The 19,330-nt window shown below is 43.6% G+C and overlaps 1 protein-coding gene across 2 annotated transcripts in view; it reads right to left on the bottom strand.

Moving 5' to 3' along the window:
* Positions 1–12,521: 12,521 nt before the first annotated feature.
* The window catches only part of IL6ST (interleukin 6 cytokine family signal transducer), a 33,451-nt gene continuing 26,642 nt past the window's right edge, over positions 12,522–19,330 (bottom strand). For both annotated transcript variants that reach the window (XM_075079600.1, XM_075079601.1), the window contains 3 exons: positions 18,484–18,580; positions 17,034–17,115; positions 12,522–16,169 (listed from right to left, as the gene is read on the bottom strand). In XM_075079600.1, coding sequence (XP_074935701.1) covers positions 15,447–16,169; positions 17,034–17,115; positions 18,484–18,580 — 902 coding nt within the window. In that variant the 3' untranslated portion in view covers positions 12,522–15,446. The remainder of the gene's footprint in view (positions 16,170–17,033; positions 17,116–18,483; positions 18,581–19,330) is intronic.

The following is a 19,330-nucleotide window of genomic DNA, read 5'->3' as shown; positions in this document are numbered from 1 at the left end:
TAGACTAGATATAAGGAAAAAAATTTTTACAATGAGGGTGGTGAAACCCTGGCCCAGGTTGCCCAGAGCAGTGGTAGATGCCCCATCCCTGGAAACATTCAAGGTCAGGCTGGACAGGGCTCTGAGTAACCTGATCTAGTTGAAGATGTCCCTGCTCACTGCAGGGGCGTTGGACTAGATGACCTCCAAAGGTCCTTTCCAACCCAAATGATTCTGTGGTTCTAGGATTCTCTGATTCTATGAAGTTTTTTATGTAACAAGTAATGCAATCCTAAATCTCAGTGGTCACACAAAACAGTGTTTTTAATAACAAATTTCATGGTCCTTAGGATTATAAGAGATAATTTGTGAATATTTATTCAATAGCTTCATGTTTTACTAGAAGCTATTCTGAAATATTCAGGTAAGATACTCTGCCAAAGGTTACTTTGAAATAACACATAGAGCTTATATACCATAAAACTTAAGACTAGAATTTAAGGGGGAGGGATATAACATCAGGCTTGCCAGTGACAAGCTGTGGGATGACATGCCAAGGCTAGAGGGACAAGGTGCTAGTGAGAGCCCTCAGCCTGTTGCTGTGAGACATGCTAGGTACACTGGAGCACACAAAGTCTTACAGAGAAAAGCCAGGGGCTCCTGAGGTAATAGGAGCCAAAAGGGAAATGCCAGTGAAATACCTCAAAGGAATTAAGGGAAGTTCCTCTAAGATGTCATGGCCAACAGCCCATCTGAAGTGCCTCTGCACCAATGCACTCAGCATGAGGCAATGAACAGGAGGAGTCAGAAGCCACCGTGCTGCCAGAAAGCTAGGACCTAGTTGCCATTACTGAAACTTGGTGGGACAAATCCCATGACTACAGCACGACTATGAACATGAAGAGTGACAATCCCGAAGCTGGAACAGATGTTTGACTAACATGTTCTTCTGTGAAATGAGATTTTTTAAAAAATAGAATATAAAAATGTGAACAGAAACAGATGGGTATATGTATGGTGTAGATTTGTTCTCCTAACTCTGTTTAAAACAGCGTACTTGAAGAGTAAACACAGAGTGATTCTTTCATGCTGCCCACTCCTAGTTTCTACTTTCTTCAGCTCCTAAAAGACAGCGCATTTGTAGAAAATGCTCTCCCCAAATAGATTTAGAGTTAATTCTGGAGTTAATAAAATGGAAAAGTACCCACAGAAACGACTTTGCTATTCTCTTTTTTTTTTTCTTTTTTTTTTTTTTTTTTTAAAAAAGTGAATAGCAACATTTTTTGGCTGGCACAAAGATATTTGTCTTGGAAAATGCATCTTTTATTCCCCTTTGCTTTTACAGCCTGGACTCTCCTGCCACACTGTATTTCCTGTGTGGGATGACAGTCTTCCCTGGGGGAAATGAGCTGGTGTGACGGGATCAGAGTTGCAATGCAACAAGGGAGATGGGAGATGATCTATGATATAGCAGACATTGTTCTTGGAAGGCATACATTTAATCAACGCTATTTTCCATTAAAATATATCTTCAGACGGACATGTAGAGATTTGTAATTAATGGAATTAACCCCATGTGCCCTGCTTCCATTTCTGAAAGCTGTTGGGAAGGCCAAGAGTTGGTTCGGGCTGCTTCGGTGGGTTAGCAAATACTTGGGGTACAGTAGCTAATACTCAGGGGAGTGTAGGACTGGGAATAGTTTTGGTGAAGTGGAAAACATGTGGATTCTTCCTATTGCTACGGTCTCCACTGTTTCATTTCTTTTTCCTGCTTCTTTGCTGCCAGCCTCTAATGCAAGAGCTGGCCAGGCTGGGACACTGGTGCCCACGGGTAGATGTCTGAGAGGAATTCATGTCAGTCCCACCCTCTGGTTTCTGCCACCCATCTGTCTCAGCCAGTGAACATGCCATTCAATCTCTCTGTTAGTTTTGCCAAAATGAAGAATACAGTTATTTCATGGGGTCATGGCATCCGTTATTTCCCTCTACCTCAGTATATTTATTGTGCTTTAGTCTGAAAAGAGAATGCCCAGCCTCAGCGCATGTTTCACCCAAGCTCTCTTGCAGGGTTTTGGTTTGTGTCTGCAGAGCAACCGCTGAAACCACAGCTACTTCCCAAACCTGCTGCTAAAAGGCACCTTGGGTGGCCGCCTATGACAGTACTGTTTCCAGCTCTGCGAGACGTGTTTTCTACACTCAGTACATCCAGTGGCTATTCCTCCTTACCAAAGGGCAACAACCAAGGGCTAGTGCCTGCTTGGCAGCCCGCTGCAAGCAGGGCACCCTCAGGGTTGATTCTGGGCCCGTTGTTGTTCAATGCCTTTGTCAATGACCTGGAAAACGGCACTGAGCATACTCTCTGCAGCCTGGAGATGACACCAGATGTGGAGCGTGGCTGGGACACTGACTGACAGAACTTCAGCCCATGGACACTTGGATAAACGTGCGGACTTGGGTACCCTGCAGCACGAAGTTCTGGAGCTGGGGTGGACTAACCTGACGCATGAGTACAGGCTGGGCAGCAACAAGCTGAACAGCACTTGGATGAAAAGGACCACGAAGTTACGGTGGATGCCAGGGTGAATAGTAGCCAGCTGTGCTCCTGTCATGGATAAGGCAAGCTGGGCCTGCTCTTCAAGGGGGATGTAGAGAAACTGGAGAAAAGCCAATGGAGGGCTCCAGGATGTTGGAACCTAAAGCACAGAACCAGTAAGGAGGGGCTGAGGGAGCTGGGCTTGTTTAATCTGGTGAAGATGAGGTGAGGACTGGTCTTGTAGCAGCCTACAAGTCCTTAAAGGGGAGTTACTAAGACAATGGAGCCCAACTCTTCTTAGCTGTTGTAGGTGATGTGACATGGGGCAATGGCAGCAAGCTGCAGCACAGGTTGTCCAGGGTAGGCATTAAGAAAAACATTTTCACCAGGAGGTTGGTGCAGCACTGGAGTGGGTTACCTGGGGAGGTATTCAAATCACCACCCTTGAAGGTTCCACCACTCAGCTAGGTAAAGCCCAGCTGACCTGACCTGGTGCTGGTGATAGGCCTCTTTGAGCAGCAGGTCAGACTAGAGATCCCCAGAGGTCCAACCAACATTTCTATGGCTCTTTGATTCCCTCGCAAACTCAGGTTTGGAGCTGAAAGTCCATTCTCCTGTACGCACATGGGAGAGAGATCTCTGGGCTGCCCTGCCTCCAACCCTAGCACTGTCCCCCTTCTCCTGCTCTGGACCAGCACCACCTAATATTCGACTGATGGTGTCCCAAATCGGGTCTGTGATTACCTTTGGGTCAAAGATTAATTTGGTGACAGTCATCAGTTGCTTCTGGAATTTACTACCTAGAAAATTTCCTCTTGGTTAGACCTCTTATGCATCCTTGCCTGGTGGGAATCAGCAGGCCTGCTTATTTATCTTAATTCCTATTTCAAGCCTGGCTTTTAAAAGCCAGTACGAAGTTCATTTGATGAGCGTAGACCACAGCTGCTGGCTGGAAGTGTAGCAATCTCAAAGCCGTCACGTGCAATGAAACAGATGGGACAAGTTGAACTTCAACAGGATTTAATGCAGGAAGGTGTTGAAGAGCGCTCGTTCCAGCTGCTCTGTGATTAATATTATGTCAGTGTACGACAAATGTGCGAAAGGGCAACATCACTCCAAAATACTCCCACACTCAAAACCTGTAGGCCCATTGGTTTTACCTGCTTAATGTTTCTAAGATGTTTTTCACTACTGGAAGCCCCCTGTGCCTATCCATCCAGAAAAATCTGCTTTTGATAATGTCCTTTCATTGGCCTTTAATATGTGAAAAGGGCATTCTGATCTTTTTTTTATTAAATAGCTAAAGGTTCAAACAGCTGCTTCAGATGACCCGCAGACCCTGCAGCCTTGGCAAACTTCCTCATGCACTTTGCGAAGAGTGCTATTACCTGCAGTGCTGATAAAGGTCCTGCCTCCAAACTGTTGTCAGTTAGTCTTTAAAATCCCTGCCAAGATCGGCTGTCAAAAGACCGCCTTTTTGTGACTCCTCTCTTGGCATATCCAAGAATGATGAATAAGAAACTCTTTTCCTTTAGCTGCTAAAAACCTGGGATCTGCCAATTGAGCTGGCCCTGCCCAGTCAAAACTCTTACTGTACTGTGGAAGGGGATAAAGTCCCTGTAGTGCACACAAAAAATATGCTGGGGAAGAGAGTCTGGGTTATTCCTGCCCCTGGCAAAGGCGAACCCATTTGTAGGATTGCTTTTGCTCAGGGACCTGGGTGCAAACACTGGGTGATGCGGGAAGGTGGGGAAGTCTGTCACCCTTGTTCCAAAGCATTATGGATCAGCCCATGGCAAATGGTAGGACTGTGTTTCCACCCCTGGGGCAGTCGATTCCAGGTGTACTGGACACCCCTCCATGTGAAAGCAAACTGTGGCCTGCACTCTGCTGCCAGAGGGATGGAGAAGAATGCATTGGCGATATCAGTTGTGGCATACCACTTGGCCGCCTTTGACTCCAGTTCGGATTGAAGTCCTAGCATGTCTGGCACAGCAGCGGTCCGTGGCAGAGTGACTTCATTCAGGCCGTGATAGTCTGCTGTTAGTCTCCGCTTCTGCACTGGCTATATGGGACTGCTAAAGGGTGATGAGCAGGTCTTACTGATCACTCCTTGGCTCTCCAGCCGGTGGGAGTCAGGGAGTCTCGGTTGGTGCGATATTGCCACCGGTGCACTCCAGCAATACAGATGGGTTCTGCCCTGTATAGCTTGATGGCATTAGGGTGCGCTGTGCACCAGTGTCCACTGAAGCCTTTTACTGGTCTGATGTGCCAGGCCATTGAACCCACACAGTCCGGTTGTCCCTTTCCTCCACGTGGCTGGAGGCAGGGCCCCTCTAGTCGTGGTCATCGTATTGATTATTCACTTCTTGTAGATATGAGTCAGAAGTCCCTTTATTAAGACCAGCCCTTCTATTGTGTCTGGAGAACTGCTCACTGGAGACTGGAGCAGCAGTTTTCTTAGAAGAATGTCCTTTTGTGGTTGTTTTTCCTTGCAACTCACGTACCAGTACCTCTAGGGTCAAGGTAGATTTTGCATCCCACTTCCTCACGTCCTCTCCATGGTCACACAGGTGGCCTGCGGCCCGTGGTGTATACCCACTATATTCTCTCTCTTGAGCAGAGGGACATTTACTCCTGATAGCTGAGGTACTGTTCCATACAGGTGGGGATCAGGATATATCCTCTTTGCATTGCTGGAACTCCTGGGACAGTTTTTCAGAGCGATTTTTCACAGCCAAGGTGCAGGCCTGTGGGGAGGAAGAGAGACTTTCTTTGCATTGCCAGAGTTGACCAGCCAATTCATCCACTGTTTGCCCTTCTCTGTCTTTCCAGGTCATTACTGCCAATGAGTTGGCATACGATGGTGGTGTGTTCCTTACAAACTTCTGCCACATGGGTTGTGTGCACTTGACTTCATCTGGATCTTTGGATAACTGCTTGATGTCCAGATCATTATAAATCACCTCCAGCATGGCTAATTCCCTGAGGTACTGGGTACCTCTCTCCATGGTGATCCACTTGCGTGGGTGGCATGTTAACATCCTCCTTGAAGGGTTACCTTTCCTTGACACCTGACAGGAGTTGCCTCCAGAGGCTGAGGGCTTGTGTCCTGTTTCCAATTGCTTTGTCAATGCCCCCTTCCCTAGAAAGGGATCCCAGTTGTTTGGCTTCCTTCCCCTCTAATTCCAGACTACTGGCCCTGTTATCCCAGCATCGGAGCAGCAGTGCTCACCTGTCCCCAAGTAGCAATCGCTGGCTCCCCCCAAGCCAACTCCCCCCTGGTTTATATAGAGCATGATGTCATAGGATATGGAATGTCCCTTTGGTCTGTTGGGGTCAGCTGTCCTGGCTGTGCCCCCTCCCAGCTTTGTGTACCTGGCAGAGAACGGGAGGCTGGAAAAGTCGTTAGTTTAGTGTAAGCACTACTTAGCACAACTAAAACATCAGTGCATTACCAACATTATTCTCATACTAAACCCAAGCCACAGCACTGAACCAGCTACTAGGACACACACACAAAAATTAACTCTATCCCAGTCAAAACCAGGACAATGGGATAGGACTGTAGGCGTGCAGGGAAAATCCCTCGTGTGCCCCTGCTTGCTTTGTGCTGGGTGATTTTTGTTGCCACATCCTCAGATAAAGTCTTGGATGCATTGTCTCCAGCTTGTGGTTGTTCTGTGCCCACCGCTGACATTTAATCTTGTAAGGACTGATGTTTTTTTTCTTTTCTTTGATGATAGGGCCAGCTAACTTGAGTTTCTTTCTGGAGAGGAACACACGTTATGTGAGGTATATCTGTTTACTCCAGCTTTTGTGGCTGAGTCTCAGTTTCACTGCCTTTAAAGGAGTTTGTGCTCTTGCAGTGTTTGTTTATTTTTGGTGTTTCTACGTTGACATTTTTATTTAAATTACTCCACATGTTGTGCTCTCACGGAGTCTGACCTTTTCCCTGCGTCACATTCAGGCTAATTTTAAAGACTTATATGAATTCCTTTATTTTTCATACTTATGTAATGATTCAACTTGCTTTCATATACAGATGTGTATCTCTGCATCATCTATCTAAATAGCATTAGTTTATATTAATAAATAAAATAAATAGGCTCTCTGACACAGACAAACAAGATTGCTACTAGTTTCACTTAAAGAGGAAAGACACACTTTCTCTCTGAAGGTGAGTAAAAATGCACGCAGCAAATGGAACATAATAGAGACTTGCTGAAAGAGCTGTGCCCTGAGCAGGCTCTGGAAACATCTGTGTTTGTCTTGGAGGAACTGACAAGTGCTTTTCCAGGTGAATGTCTGGGAGATGAAGATGGGGAGGGAAGGAGGAAGCCTCTTCATGTGTCTTTTCCTCAAGACAGGGTAAACTTCACATAATCCATGATAAATGGCAGTTGGAAGTTTTAAAGGTTATTACAGTACCTCCATCTAGGAAATTTTATCTTAGTACCAACATAGCACCCTTGCCTCATCCGTAATGGAGTCCTGCAGTGGTGGTGGAGAGAGGCTGTGTGCAGGGTAGGGTGGTCCCCGGGGCTCTTTGGGGCCCATGCAGCCACACATGTTCTTTCTCCAGTGCTGAACCTCCTCAAAACAAGGGAAAAAGCTGCATCCATTAAAGCAGGAATAGTTGCTGCCACAGGTCTCATCCAAAAATGGTTTAAAGACCCCCCCATGTTTGTTCCCAAAGTGCATGGGAATGTATATTGGTAACAAATGAAGGTCAGTGGTGATGACTTATCTGGATGGTGCAGTGCAGTGATTCAGGCTGTAGCAATGCATGAGAACAGGCTTCCTGTTAGCAAATCCCAGCATGTTAGCCCATAGGGACAAGGAGCCAGGAATACGGGCCTGTTTCATGTGGACAGGCTATTGTGCAGTACCGACTGAATGGAACGTGTGCCAGAGGGCACTGGGACACCGGCCTGTCTGGCAGCATGCGGGCAGTAAGCCTGCCCACGGGTCTGCATTTAATGTCCCACTCAGGATTGTGGGTGGTGGAAGCATAAAACAAGGGTCAGAGCTTTTGCTGACAAAGGGGGAGGCAGAAGAGACGCCAAGGGGTCTTGCTAAATTGTCAGAGACTAAATATTAAAAAAACTACATGAGTGGTTTGGCCACAAGTTGGAGCTGAGGCTGGAGCAGTCAGCCTGTCCAGCTGTTAAAGGTGACATGCTGCTGCCATCTCCTGGCATGGTCCTGGTGGGCTGAACTGGTCTTGGGGTGCTGGGGCCAGGCTTGGCTGCCCAGGACCTCCCAGAAACACACCTTGAATGCCAGAACTGGGGCCATGCTGTGCTGCTGACAGCAGTAGACCTGTAGAGCTCTGGGTCCCTAGGTGATGCGCCAGCTCCTGCCCACAGGCACCAGCACCAGGGTGCTCCGTCACTGGTCCCGGTTACCATTACCGGCATGTGCCAGCTGCTCAGCTGCATCCTGGAGGTAATGAGTGTCCCAGGCACTCGCAGCCTTGAAGAACATTTTCTGAGGAGTTTATCTGGGATTTTGGTGCCCAGAACCTGCTGCATGGCATTGTGCACTCAGGATTATGGGCTGCGCCAGCAGTTGCAGAGGTCTGGCTGAGCACTGGTGGGTACCAATGGATGTCTTCTGCAAAGCTGTCCCCTCATGGAAGCCCGTCACCGGCCCCTGACCAGCTCAGTGCCTGAGCCCACAGCATGACTTATGTGTTATCGTAAAAGGACAACCAGTCTGCTGCCTAGCACACCAGTTCACAGTATGTTTCCATTTTGCAGGCAAGCCTGGAGTCGGATTACTCACTCTCAATTTCGTCCTGTATGTCCCGATTGTGTCATTCGTGCTCAGAGCCTCCCTGGTTGAGCCAGGAATTTCCTAGATATTTGTAGGGGGTGGGAGGGACATTTTGGCTCTGCTAGTTATTTCATGGTAGTTGGAGACTGCTGGGAAGACAGGAAGGCACTGGATTGTTCTACCATGAACAGCACAAATGGCTGGAAAATATATGTTAAGATGCTTTTGCACAGAGGTTCAATGTCACTGTGATTATCAGTGGTCAAAATGCAGCCGTAATCTCCCACCAGCCCTCCAAATACATCACCCTGAAGTGTGCAGGGCTGTCAGGGCTCCTGCACATCTCCATGTGGCTCAGGGCCTGTTGTGCTGCGTTGCTGCCCAGCACCTTGTCCTGGCTGGACAAACCCAGGCTGTCCCAGGGCTTCACACCATTAGGCGCGTCCCCAGCTCCCCTGTGGACTCTGCTGGCCCCTGGTCATGGGGATGGATGGCCACCCCCAGGAACCTGGCGGCTTCTGGTGTTGTGATGTGTTCACTACACACGAATGTGTTTCCTGTGGAAAGCAGGGCATTCCCGGCATTCACTGTCCAGCCTTATTTCCTTTGTTTAACAGTTACAGGAAGCAATCTTGCTCTGCCAGCAGTGATGCAGTCTATAAAGACGAAGCTGCTGCCTCCTTTTCTGCTTGTGCTTTGCCCTGCAGTTTGGAAGCAGAACTGCACTGACAGTCAGCAGCTGCGAGCTCAGGTGAGGACATAAAAAACCATGTGCTTGTAGAAACTTCAGGGGCCTTACGTGAAATGGGTGTAAGTGAACTGCTGTGCAGTGAACTAACATTTTGAAAAAGGAGTCTAGTGTTAGGTTTGCATCTAATTTAACACCAAAGTGTTAACAGTGATGGCTCTTCTGTGGCAGTGAAGAAGTGATTGCTGGTGCTGGAGGAGACACAAAATATAACACCTCACCTGCACCCCTCTGCCCCTCAGTTTTACATGGGTCTGGGTCTTCCTACACAAATCAGGACTTTAGCCAGGAAGGGGAAGCTGTCTTTCCTCACGTGCCACCCTTGAATCCTTTCACAGATGTGACCATCCTTTGAAGATCCAACTGTGCTTTTTACCGAGATGCAAGTTCACTAAAGGCGTGTGAGGATCCTCCACCCATTAGAAATGGAAGAACCACACTCAGGTGAGACTGAGGGCAATGTCAGGCATATCCACATCTGTGACTCCTTTCCTGGAGGTGAGACAGCATTATACCCTGCTCCTCACTCCTGTAGTGTTCCTGAGAACTGGATTTTTGGACATTCTTCCCTCTTTGAAAGACCTAAACAAGCCTGCCTAGAGCACCAGTTCCACATCTTCAGGACACGGAGCTGCAGGCAGACACAGCCATCCCCTCCCGGGCAAGACCCTGGGGTGCAGAACACCCACACCCATGGCCAGTGGCAAGAACAGAGCTGGGTCCCTGGGACAGTGACCTGTCTCACCACCAAGGTCAGCCAGTCACAGCCAACACCTATCCACAGGAACAGTAATACAGGGAGGACTAAAGAGCATTCACCTGCTACTGAACCTGCCCTGTGTACCCAATTGGGTAGCCTTTTGTCCTGGCACACCATGCTTTATGGGAATGTCCCTCCATTTCTTGCCGATTAATAGTGCCCAGACTCTTCCCCTTCTGTGGTTACTACTTAAGTCAGCCTTACAAAACACTGACTCCAGCACACAAATTAAGTATGGATTTTGTTTAGTTTTCTTTTCATATATTATGTACTAGGTAAATGCAACATTCAGGCTCAGTTGGGTAACAAAGAGGAAGACATTCAAAACTGACCATAAAATAAATTGTAGAAAGCAGAGTTTATATGACAATAAACATGCAGCTTGCAAAAGAATGAAGATAGTGTACTGGTATTAAAACACATTTCCATACAGAGACAGCTTATGCAGCAATTTACAAGTTTAACCTCTGGCCGGAGTACGCAAGCCCTTTAAAGCTGGCATTCAAATTACCAGGAGCTTAAGCAGCCATGCTTAAAGTACATAGTAAAATTTGACTTAATGTTTACATTCACTAGCAATCCAATCCAGCATCAAGGCACTTTCCTTATTAGTACATCCATCCCTGTGTCCCACACCTCCGCTTACCTAGGTGCATAAATCGGCACAGCAACATTTGGTGACCAGTAACCTTGACCATAGACTTCTTATCCCCAAAAAAAAGCAGTTGGTTACTAGACCATACATCGCTGTACCAAAGTGTCAGGCTGAACGTGACACTGTAAACAAGTTTGGTGTGTTAAAAAAAAATACTGCAGGTTGACTGGATCCATTAATGAATGTGCTTTGATATGAAGAAAAGCGACAGGTGTTACCAGTTCCAACGCTGCAGAGAATGCTCATCTACTGCGCCTCCCATCCCCGGAGAAGAGCAGCCAGTGCGTGGTGCAGAAGAAGCTTCAGTCCAAGCAGGAGGATGTGGACCCTTCCAGCCATCTGTCAACAGTTGTGCCGCACGTGTTTTGCATCTATTGTTACAGAAGTGTGCTTCTGCATAGTAGCAATGTCTTTATTGCGTATATCCCCTTCAAAGTTGTCTTTGCAAATAAGCACAAGTACTGGCTAAGGCTGCATTCTGGAGGTTCAATGGCCTGCCCCCTCTCTGCACTGAAATTAAGAGGGCGGGAAGTAGACAATGGTTGAGATCTGGCCCTTAGTCGTTAACTTTAAATTTGTATCAAATCTTGTGGCCTTAAAAATGCATCGTTGTGCATTACATCAGCACTGCTTTCATTTTGAGGAATGGCTCAGATTGCACAAGTTCTACAAGGGAAACCACAGTGACAGCAAACACATGAACATTTTAGCTTAACCTTTTTTTTTTTTAACTGATCCTTTCACTTTTAAGGAAGAGAAATGTGAATTTGAGAGTCCAATGCAAGATACTTAATTTCACCCTTCTCCAGACATTTGCACTCATATCTCCACTTTACTGCAGATTTTTGGATTGAGAGCTACGCTGAAGACTGTGGGGTTGGCTGTAACTCCCAGATGACTGCTTCATGACAAAAGGCTCAACATTTTTGTTATAAAATGCTTCCAAATAACATTAAAGGCAACTCTTGTCATTTAAAACGGCTGTATGTATCCATCCTAGCAAACAGACAAGGTTACTGGGGATTAATGAAGTTTTACAATCCATCAGTCAGGAGAACTTTTTAACATAGTTAAAGGAATGAATCCAAATAACAGTTAATCTCAATTACAACTGTCTCAGGGAAAACAAACTACTGTATTTAGTCCCGTTTAATGCACATAAATTACAATTTAAAACCTGTATGTCCTGGAACAGGGCTGACTATATAAAAGTTTGAGAGTTTTTGGAGTTTCAGATCCCTCTGTGAAGTCAATACCATAGCAGCATATATTGACATAGGCCTTGAATACCCAAGACCTGGCACTAATTAAACAAGTTCAGTTACTGAAGTTAAATGGTGATTTCTACATATTGGGCACACTAATGTAAATTTTAACCATCTGGTGGTGCTCACGATTTACAGTCAAAGCTGAAGCTGCAAACCCCACCTCAGGCCATGGGGCTTTTCCAGCGCCCAGGAACCAGACTTGGCCCTCGTGTGCAAACTCCCTCCTCCTCCTCCCAGGACCAAAGTTTTTTCCAGTCCTGATAATCAGCATTTTGCTAGGCTGCTGTAGCATGGACAGGCACATGCTTATCACAAACGCTCCAGAAGGAAGTTTAGAAAAATTTTTGCTCTGCTGTGCTTTGGACTGCCAGGTTAAGGCTTAACAGGCAGTTGAGTTTACTACTGTGGGCTGTATGGAACATAATCCCAAGACTTTCATTACAGTGGGAGAGGATATTCCCAGACTAAGAGCCCTGAAAGCAGGCCAACACACCACAGAAACAACCCCAACAATCTCCTGTTTTAACAGGACCACTACAAGAGCACTATGGTGATAAATGTATTCACTTTTCTTGTAGACAGAGGAGCAGTTAGCCAGCCTGCACTTAAGAGATGTTTCAAACATGCCAATACAGAAAAATACTTTCTGTTCCTACTAGCTTCCCTTCCCTGACACCAAGGTAACAAGGTCTTTATCACTACCCGTTGTAATAGTCTTTACAACTATTTTCCCACCCCTGCCTGAAGCATTCCAGTCCAGGAAATCAAGGTGGATATGCAAGTGTCAATACTGAAGAGTGATTTAATAATGCCTTTATTAGGTAAAGTCCACCACAGTTATTGGGGGTGGAACCTTTTCTTTAATTACTATATTATGGCCAAGTTCTGAGAATTTAAGTGGATTGCTATTATTACATTACAGACACTCTTAAAAACCTGTATGCAGCCATTTGATACAATTAGATTGTTAACAATCTGAAGTACAAAATCAAGTTAAAGCCTGAACACTGCATGATATAATATTTGGCACATAGGTTTGTGAAGTAGCTGTAAACCTGTTATTTATATATTGTGGCTTCTACAAGCTGCTCACCGAGCAGTACATCCTGCTTAGTCTTTAGTATTTTAGCCCTAGATAAATACACAAGCCTGAAAGATAGACTGTAACTCTGCCAGAACAACAGAATTCTCTCTAGGATACACTCCTGCACAATTCTGTGAGTTTATTACCACTGGCCAGTAAACAACAAAGAAAGATGCCAGGAGTGACAGGCCAGAACTCTTGTTAGCACACACATTTAAAAATGAGAATCACTTGACACTGTTTGTTTAACATTGGAAATGACCCATGACTAACAACTGAGAAAAAAATGTCTTCCCTTTACACAACAGGAAGGGAAATAGCAACTTCAGGAATAACCAAAGCTGTCCCTCAAATATCACATATGCTATCAAAAGTTAGTATCACTGGATCACTTTTTTTTTTTTTTTTTTAAAAAAAAAAAGGTCATCAGCATGTTTTTGAAAACAGCCAGGCCTTTGAAGCAATGTTCAGATTAAGTAGCCAGGTCATGGCCCAGCCAGATTTCAGAAATGAGGAGGTGGATTAGAAGCACGTGGCTGCAGGGCAGTTCTAATAAGCATGCACACAGATCAGAGACTTTTCTTTTTCTTGTGGTTTCTACAGTCACTATGAAGGTTGCATAGAAAAAAACAACCCATCCCCTAGTAAAGTAACTGCTATTATTTTCCACAAGGAATGACAAGGGAATATTCCTTCAACCTCTGAAAAACCCAAAGATCATCTCTGCTGTCTTGTGACAGCATAGTTTTCATTATGCCCCTGCCCTCTGGGAGGGAGTTTGAAGATGGTGAGGTTGAGTGGGGAGAAAGGAAGGGGACTAGTTTGAAGAAAGGTGTAGTTACAGTAAGCTGCAACATAGCCTTTTAGTTTAAAAAAAGGCTCAGATAAAAAAATACTGTTGGGAGAAAGGAACTGTGGAATACTGAAATGTTATTAAAGATTCTGCATTCTTTATCTGTTTTAAATAGTCCAGACTTCAAGAAGTAATCTTAAGAATTTACTCTAGCATTGAATTTATTTGTAACAAAAGCAGAAGACATGTGAGCATTTATATGTATACCTGTCCTTCCATGCAAGCTGGAGACAAGGACAGGGGAGGCTGAAATGATACTGACACCTGCCTTTCCAGGGCCTTTAGCAAGCGCTTTGCGGAGCAGCAGCACCGGAGGTCACAGCTCAAAAGGTTTCAGGTGGTCTTAAAAACATATTTCTTTTGCTGAAGGAGAAATAAACCCCTTGTTTTATTCTCACAACACAGCATTTAGTGTTTTGAATTAAGGTTTTGTTAGTGTCAGATTAGAAAGCTGACTAGACTAAGTTAAGGTAGAAAAAAACCAGAGCGTCATAAAATTCCTTGTTACCTCTGGAGAAGGGGCTTATTTTAATGTAATTTCTTTTTTTTTTTTTTAAACCTTGATAGAGACAGGCTCCAAGAAATGCATCTTCTTCAATAAAATGCAAACCATATGAACAGGGGAAAAGTGAGACATAGGAAAAAAGTAAGGGATTTTAACAACCATCTAAATGTTAATTGCTAATAGATACATACTACCAGTAACATTGACATTTTTTCTTCTGAGAGCTTCAATGACTTCAATACTTTGGTTTTTTGCTGCTTTCAGTTTTGAGGAGGTCCTGGGGCATTAGCAGTGAGGTTGCAGCACACTGATCACTGTAGTCAATCAGGAAGGAGGTCATATTCCCTTGCGTAGTTAGTAAAATGGTAAAAATAGCTCATTACCTGCCTCTCAAGCTGTGTACAGCAAGGGTGCACTTTATAGAAAGGCAATTTACATGACTGGAGAGGTATGGTGTAATCAGACAGTGATCTTGGTACAAAACCTTTAAATAACTGTTAATCCATGTTTTCTTCTGGATTTTTAAGCTTTTGAACATGAGACTGAATTGCTTTGTGTCAAGTTGCAAGGCACATTTTTAGGCCAAATTATTATATAATTCATGCGCACGCATATCTAAATGTAGGCAGAATATCAATTACTATAGTAGCATTCAGAGTCAAGCAACCATGGTGTTTTTTTATTTGCACACCATAGCAAGTTCTATTTAATTTTTATAATTTTTAAATGGGGATCGACATGATTTGCATGTCTGGTAAGCTGGAAAATGAGACACTGGGCCAAGTCAAAATTCAGAAAGTCAGACAGGCTACTGAAAAGTATATGACAAGTATTCTTCCAAGTTAGAATACTAAGCTTCAGTCTTACTTTTGCACAAAGATGCTCCAAGCAACTAAAGCTGGCTTTTTAGGCTTGTACACTGTCACAAATGGAAGTATTTCTTCTAGGAGGTGTATTGGCTGATGTGATTAATCGAAACTTGCCATTTTCAATCATGTGTAAATCTGATATGACAATACAGAAAAACCCAAGGTAGCACAAAGGCTTGTTCAGCTATCCAGACATAAGATTTTATGTAGTGCATAAAAGTCTTTAGTAAGTCTGGACTGCAAATTTTCCACAAAACCACAGTCCTTATTGTACTTTGTCAAATTACTCTTCACTTAATTTCAGTATTTCTATCTGTATTCAGATAAAAATAACTAGCTTAATTTATGAGAAACACAGGAGAAAGTGTGAAGAGGCACTAATGAAGGCCTAAACAGAGCCAGTCTTTTCTCTCACTGAGGCATATAGCCCCCTTGTCTCACAGTCTGCGGGAGGTAACTTTTTGGCATTTCATCAGCTGATGATGGATTTCCTTCCACTGCTTCAGGTCTCACAGTTTGTCCTTCAGTACTTGACTGCAAAACATCTGATAGAGCTGGTTCTTGTGTATTTTTTTCCAGCCCAAGGCCCAATGGCTGTGAACTTTGACCTGACATCTGCAGCTGTGCAAATCCAACAAGATCCCCCTCGTTAGCAGTAGTTTGCTTTCTTCTTTCAAAGCATGGCCCATCTGTGTTGGTTTCATCCTGACCACCATTTTGTTTGAAATACTGCTGCCTCTGTGTTGTACTGTCACCTCCTCCAGCATGATCCTCTGATCTCTCTTCTGAATCTAGCAGTGGCTGAGTTGACTCAGACCTTGAAAAGACTTGTACAGGTGTTTGGTCTCTGTAGCCATTAAGTACTACAGTTGAATACTGTACAGTGCTTGAAGTGTTTTGTGTAGTTTCACCTTCGTCACTGTCAGAAACACTTTGCCTAGGAGAAGACATGCACGAGGATCCTCCAATACCACTGCTGTGCCCTTCTGAAGTACTTTTTTCCTTTTTAAGCAAGTCAAAGGGTTTTAGATCTTGTTCTGAAAAAGACTTCTTGTCATCAGCTTCTATCTCTACGACGCTTACATCTGTAAAGCTGCCTTCTGGGTACATCTGATCTTTGGAACTAAAGTTATGCTGAAAGAAAGAGATGGATGTTGCCTAAGAGGAAGGTTATGTTAAAAATCATAACACCCATTAAATACCTGAATTCTTATTCTGTAATTGTTTTGAGTTTCTTTATATAAGTTTTCTTCTTATTAAGTCTGGAAATATCTCAAAAGTATCTGTTACAAAATGAAGGACGTAGCTTTGTTTCCAATATAAAGTCTTAATTATGCAGCTATTCTAAAACCATAGTGGATATGAAAGCTTTGCTCTAATTTTAATTTTTTTGTAAGAACCATAAACATAGAACCATTTGCTCTGCAGCACAGGTACACTCTACTCTATGTTGGTTCCATACATACATTACTTCCAATAATGTGTTCAACATCACAGTACTTCTTCATAGAAGTTAGCCACAGTTTATTGAACAGAATTTGCTGTGTCATTGACCCCACATGGAGCATAAATTTTGTGGCCATCTCCTCATCCAAGGGGAACTCTTAGAGCTTCCTCTCTCATGCATGACTTATCTGCACAAACAAGTCACTTCAGGGTTTTAATAATGGGAATTATGAATTCTGTTTAATCTTGATTTCCCATGAATGACTAAAATAATTAGGACTTGACCCTTCCAACTAGTAAACTCAATATAATTTACAATGTTAAAGCCTGCTTTATGCTGTGAACTTGTGCTAAGGACAATGTATTTCTAACGCTGAATCTACAGGTACAATAAAATCTTCTAACCATATTGCATCACAATGTCATGAAACTTAACATCAGGTATTTTTCCTTGAAATCTGTGCGTGCTAGAAGACAGACAACTCTCACTGCTTAGTTTATTTGAAACCTCATGGACCAGGAAGATACAGGATACAGAAAGATGAGTATTACCTTAGCTGGAACTTGAGGAGACCACTGAGCAATGTTACTCTTGGATGGATCAGGGACAATAGGCCAGATATGCTTTTTAATTCTGTAGAGGATTAAAAACAGACTAAAATTACAAGATGCACTCCCCAGATTCCTATGTTGATATCAAGCACTGCATAATGCAGAAAACCGCTCCCCTACGCAGCAATTTTGCAAGAGTTTATTTCCAAATAGGAGTGCTTCCTGCACTCTTTACATCTTTGTAGGAAGCTGTACTACTTAGCAAAACACAGCACTGCATCTATAACTCCTCCACACGTTAGATGTAGTCATCCAGCATAAGGCAAACCAACAAATGGTAACAGTTAGTGAGGGATTTTCAAATTTATAGCACTCTAGAATCTACAGAGCAGTTATTTAGGTAAAGTCTATGATGCATGCCAGTATAAAGTTACACTGTGGCTTCTTTAAGATAAGTCAGTATCACCACTGTCAAAATCTAAGCCAACTTCACAGCTAAAAATAAACTGAAAATATTTTAAGAAAATTTGCTTGGTCTTTTGTAACTCTGAACCCTTAAGTTTAAGAATGTAATAACTGTTCTGTAACAATAGATGTTTCTGTATATAAATCACCCCCAACCAAACTAGCTTTGAAACTGATGCAACTATCCTACTCTTTAGAACAGGCTCCAACCACAGATCCTCTGTTGGAGGACTCTGAAGAACACTGGAAGATGGGCTTTTCAAGTGACTTCCATTAAGAACTGATTTTAGTAGCAGTAGGTAGGTCAGAAAGAAAAGGGCACAAAATGCTGTCTTTAATTAAAAAGGAAAGATAGTTGACTGGGACATGGGAGAGGTGCTACTTCCCAGGGAAAACACTTCAGCAACAAGCTCTTAGCTAAAGCCACGGACAGCTCTGGGTTAGAGAGAGCAAGAGGAGGCAGGATGTTTCCCAGCAGATAGTAAATAGGCAGTTTGATTGAGGTTATGCAAGGTAGAAAAATAAGACGCCTGATTTTATTAGCTGTAAAGCTTAAAGTTTGGCAACACTGTGATTAAATAGCTCAAGTACAGCCAGGAATCAGGTTCTGTGTGTGCTTCACAAACTGGGGACCATCATTCCACTCTCACATGATGACTAAGAAAACAACACAGACAGTATATCCTGATCAAAACCTAACAAACCTAATTGTGACCAACTCTAGCAAGAAAGCAAGCATTTCCTTACAGGACCGAGTCATGGAACATATAGTTTGTGTGCTAATTGTTAACAGTAAGAAATTAGTATCAGAAGAGGCCCTGATTTCTCAAGGAAAACACAAAAATGTTTATCATAAATTTATTTGTGGTTTACCTTCTTTTGATCTACCTGCAGAATATTTAGTTGTTTGTATTGAATTATTTTGTCTCTCTGTTATGCCCAGAAATACCAGAAGCTTAAGGGAAAAAACTTCATTTATACTTACAAGTCACGTTTGTTGAAGCAAAACAAAACTCCAAGGAGCACAATCAACAGGAACGCTAGACAGACAGGTACCACTATGGCTTCGATTTCTCCTTTCCCTGAAGAAAATGAAGAGAAGTAGTTATAGCCCACTTTGGCATTTAAGGAACTCAGCAGCAGCATACGTTTCCCAATGGGACAGGCAGAATCTGAAACTGAACACAGCTGCAGTGCTCAGTCTTAAGCTTTACCTTCAGAAGAACCTTTTCACCAAAGGAAAAGAGCTGTTGGTGAAAACATGAAAAGCTCTGTCCCAACAATCTAATGCTTTGCATCAACAAAAAACCACAGGCTGCTCTAAAAGCTCTAATACACAGAGCAAGTAATTGTACAGTTTGGGCAGATATGACAGTAACATCTGTGTGAGTTCATCTGTGGACCAGGTGTTTCAGCTGCCATAACAACATCCTGGTCAAATAAATAACGTAAGCAAAGTCACTAGTCGCCCAGTAGTTTATTCTGTATAAGAAAATATCCTCTGCCTGCCAACACTTAAGGTTGCACCATTATTATGTATTCCCTGCAATGTTATACACATTCTTAAGTAAACCTTACAGACTGCTTAGGGAAGAGCAACACCGTACAGAACCCCCCCCCGCCCTGATATAAAAATCTGATAAATCTAAAGAAGTGCTCTTCACAACTAAGTTCAGTTAATGTTGTTGCTCTTACCATTACAAATAGGAAGCCCTCTCTAAAGCTGAACACACAATAAATTTAACTCTTCAAAATGAGTCTCTGTAGAGAACTGTAGCAAACTTTAATAGTGATATGAATGAGAATTAAGAACCTGAGGAAGGTTTGTAAGA

This window comes from Phalacrocorax aristotelis, chromosome Z (genome assembly GCF_949628215.1).
Source record: "Phalacrocorax aristotelis chromosome Z, bGulAri2.1, whole genome shotgun sequence".
Classification (NCBI taxonomy): domain Eukaryota; kingdom Metazoa; phylum Chordata; class Aves; order Suliformes; family Phalacrocoracidae; genus Phalacrocorax; species Phalacrocorax aristotelis.
This window is presented reverse-complemented; position numbering and strand designations above follow the sequence as displayed.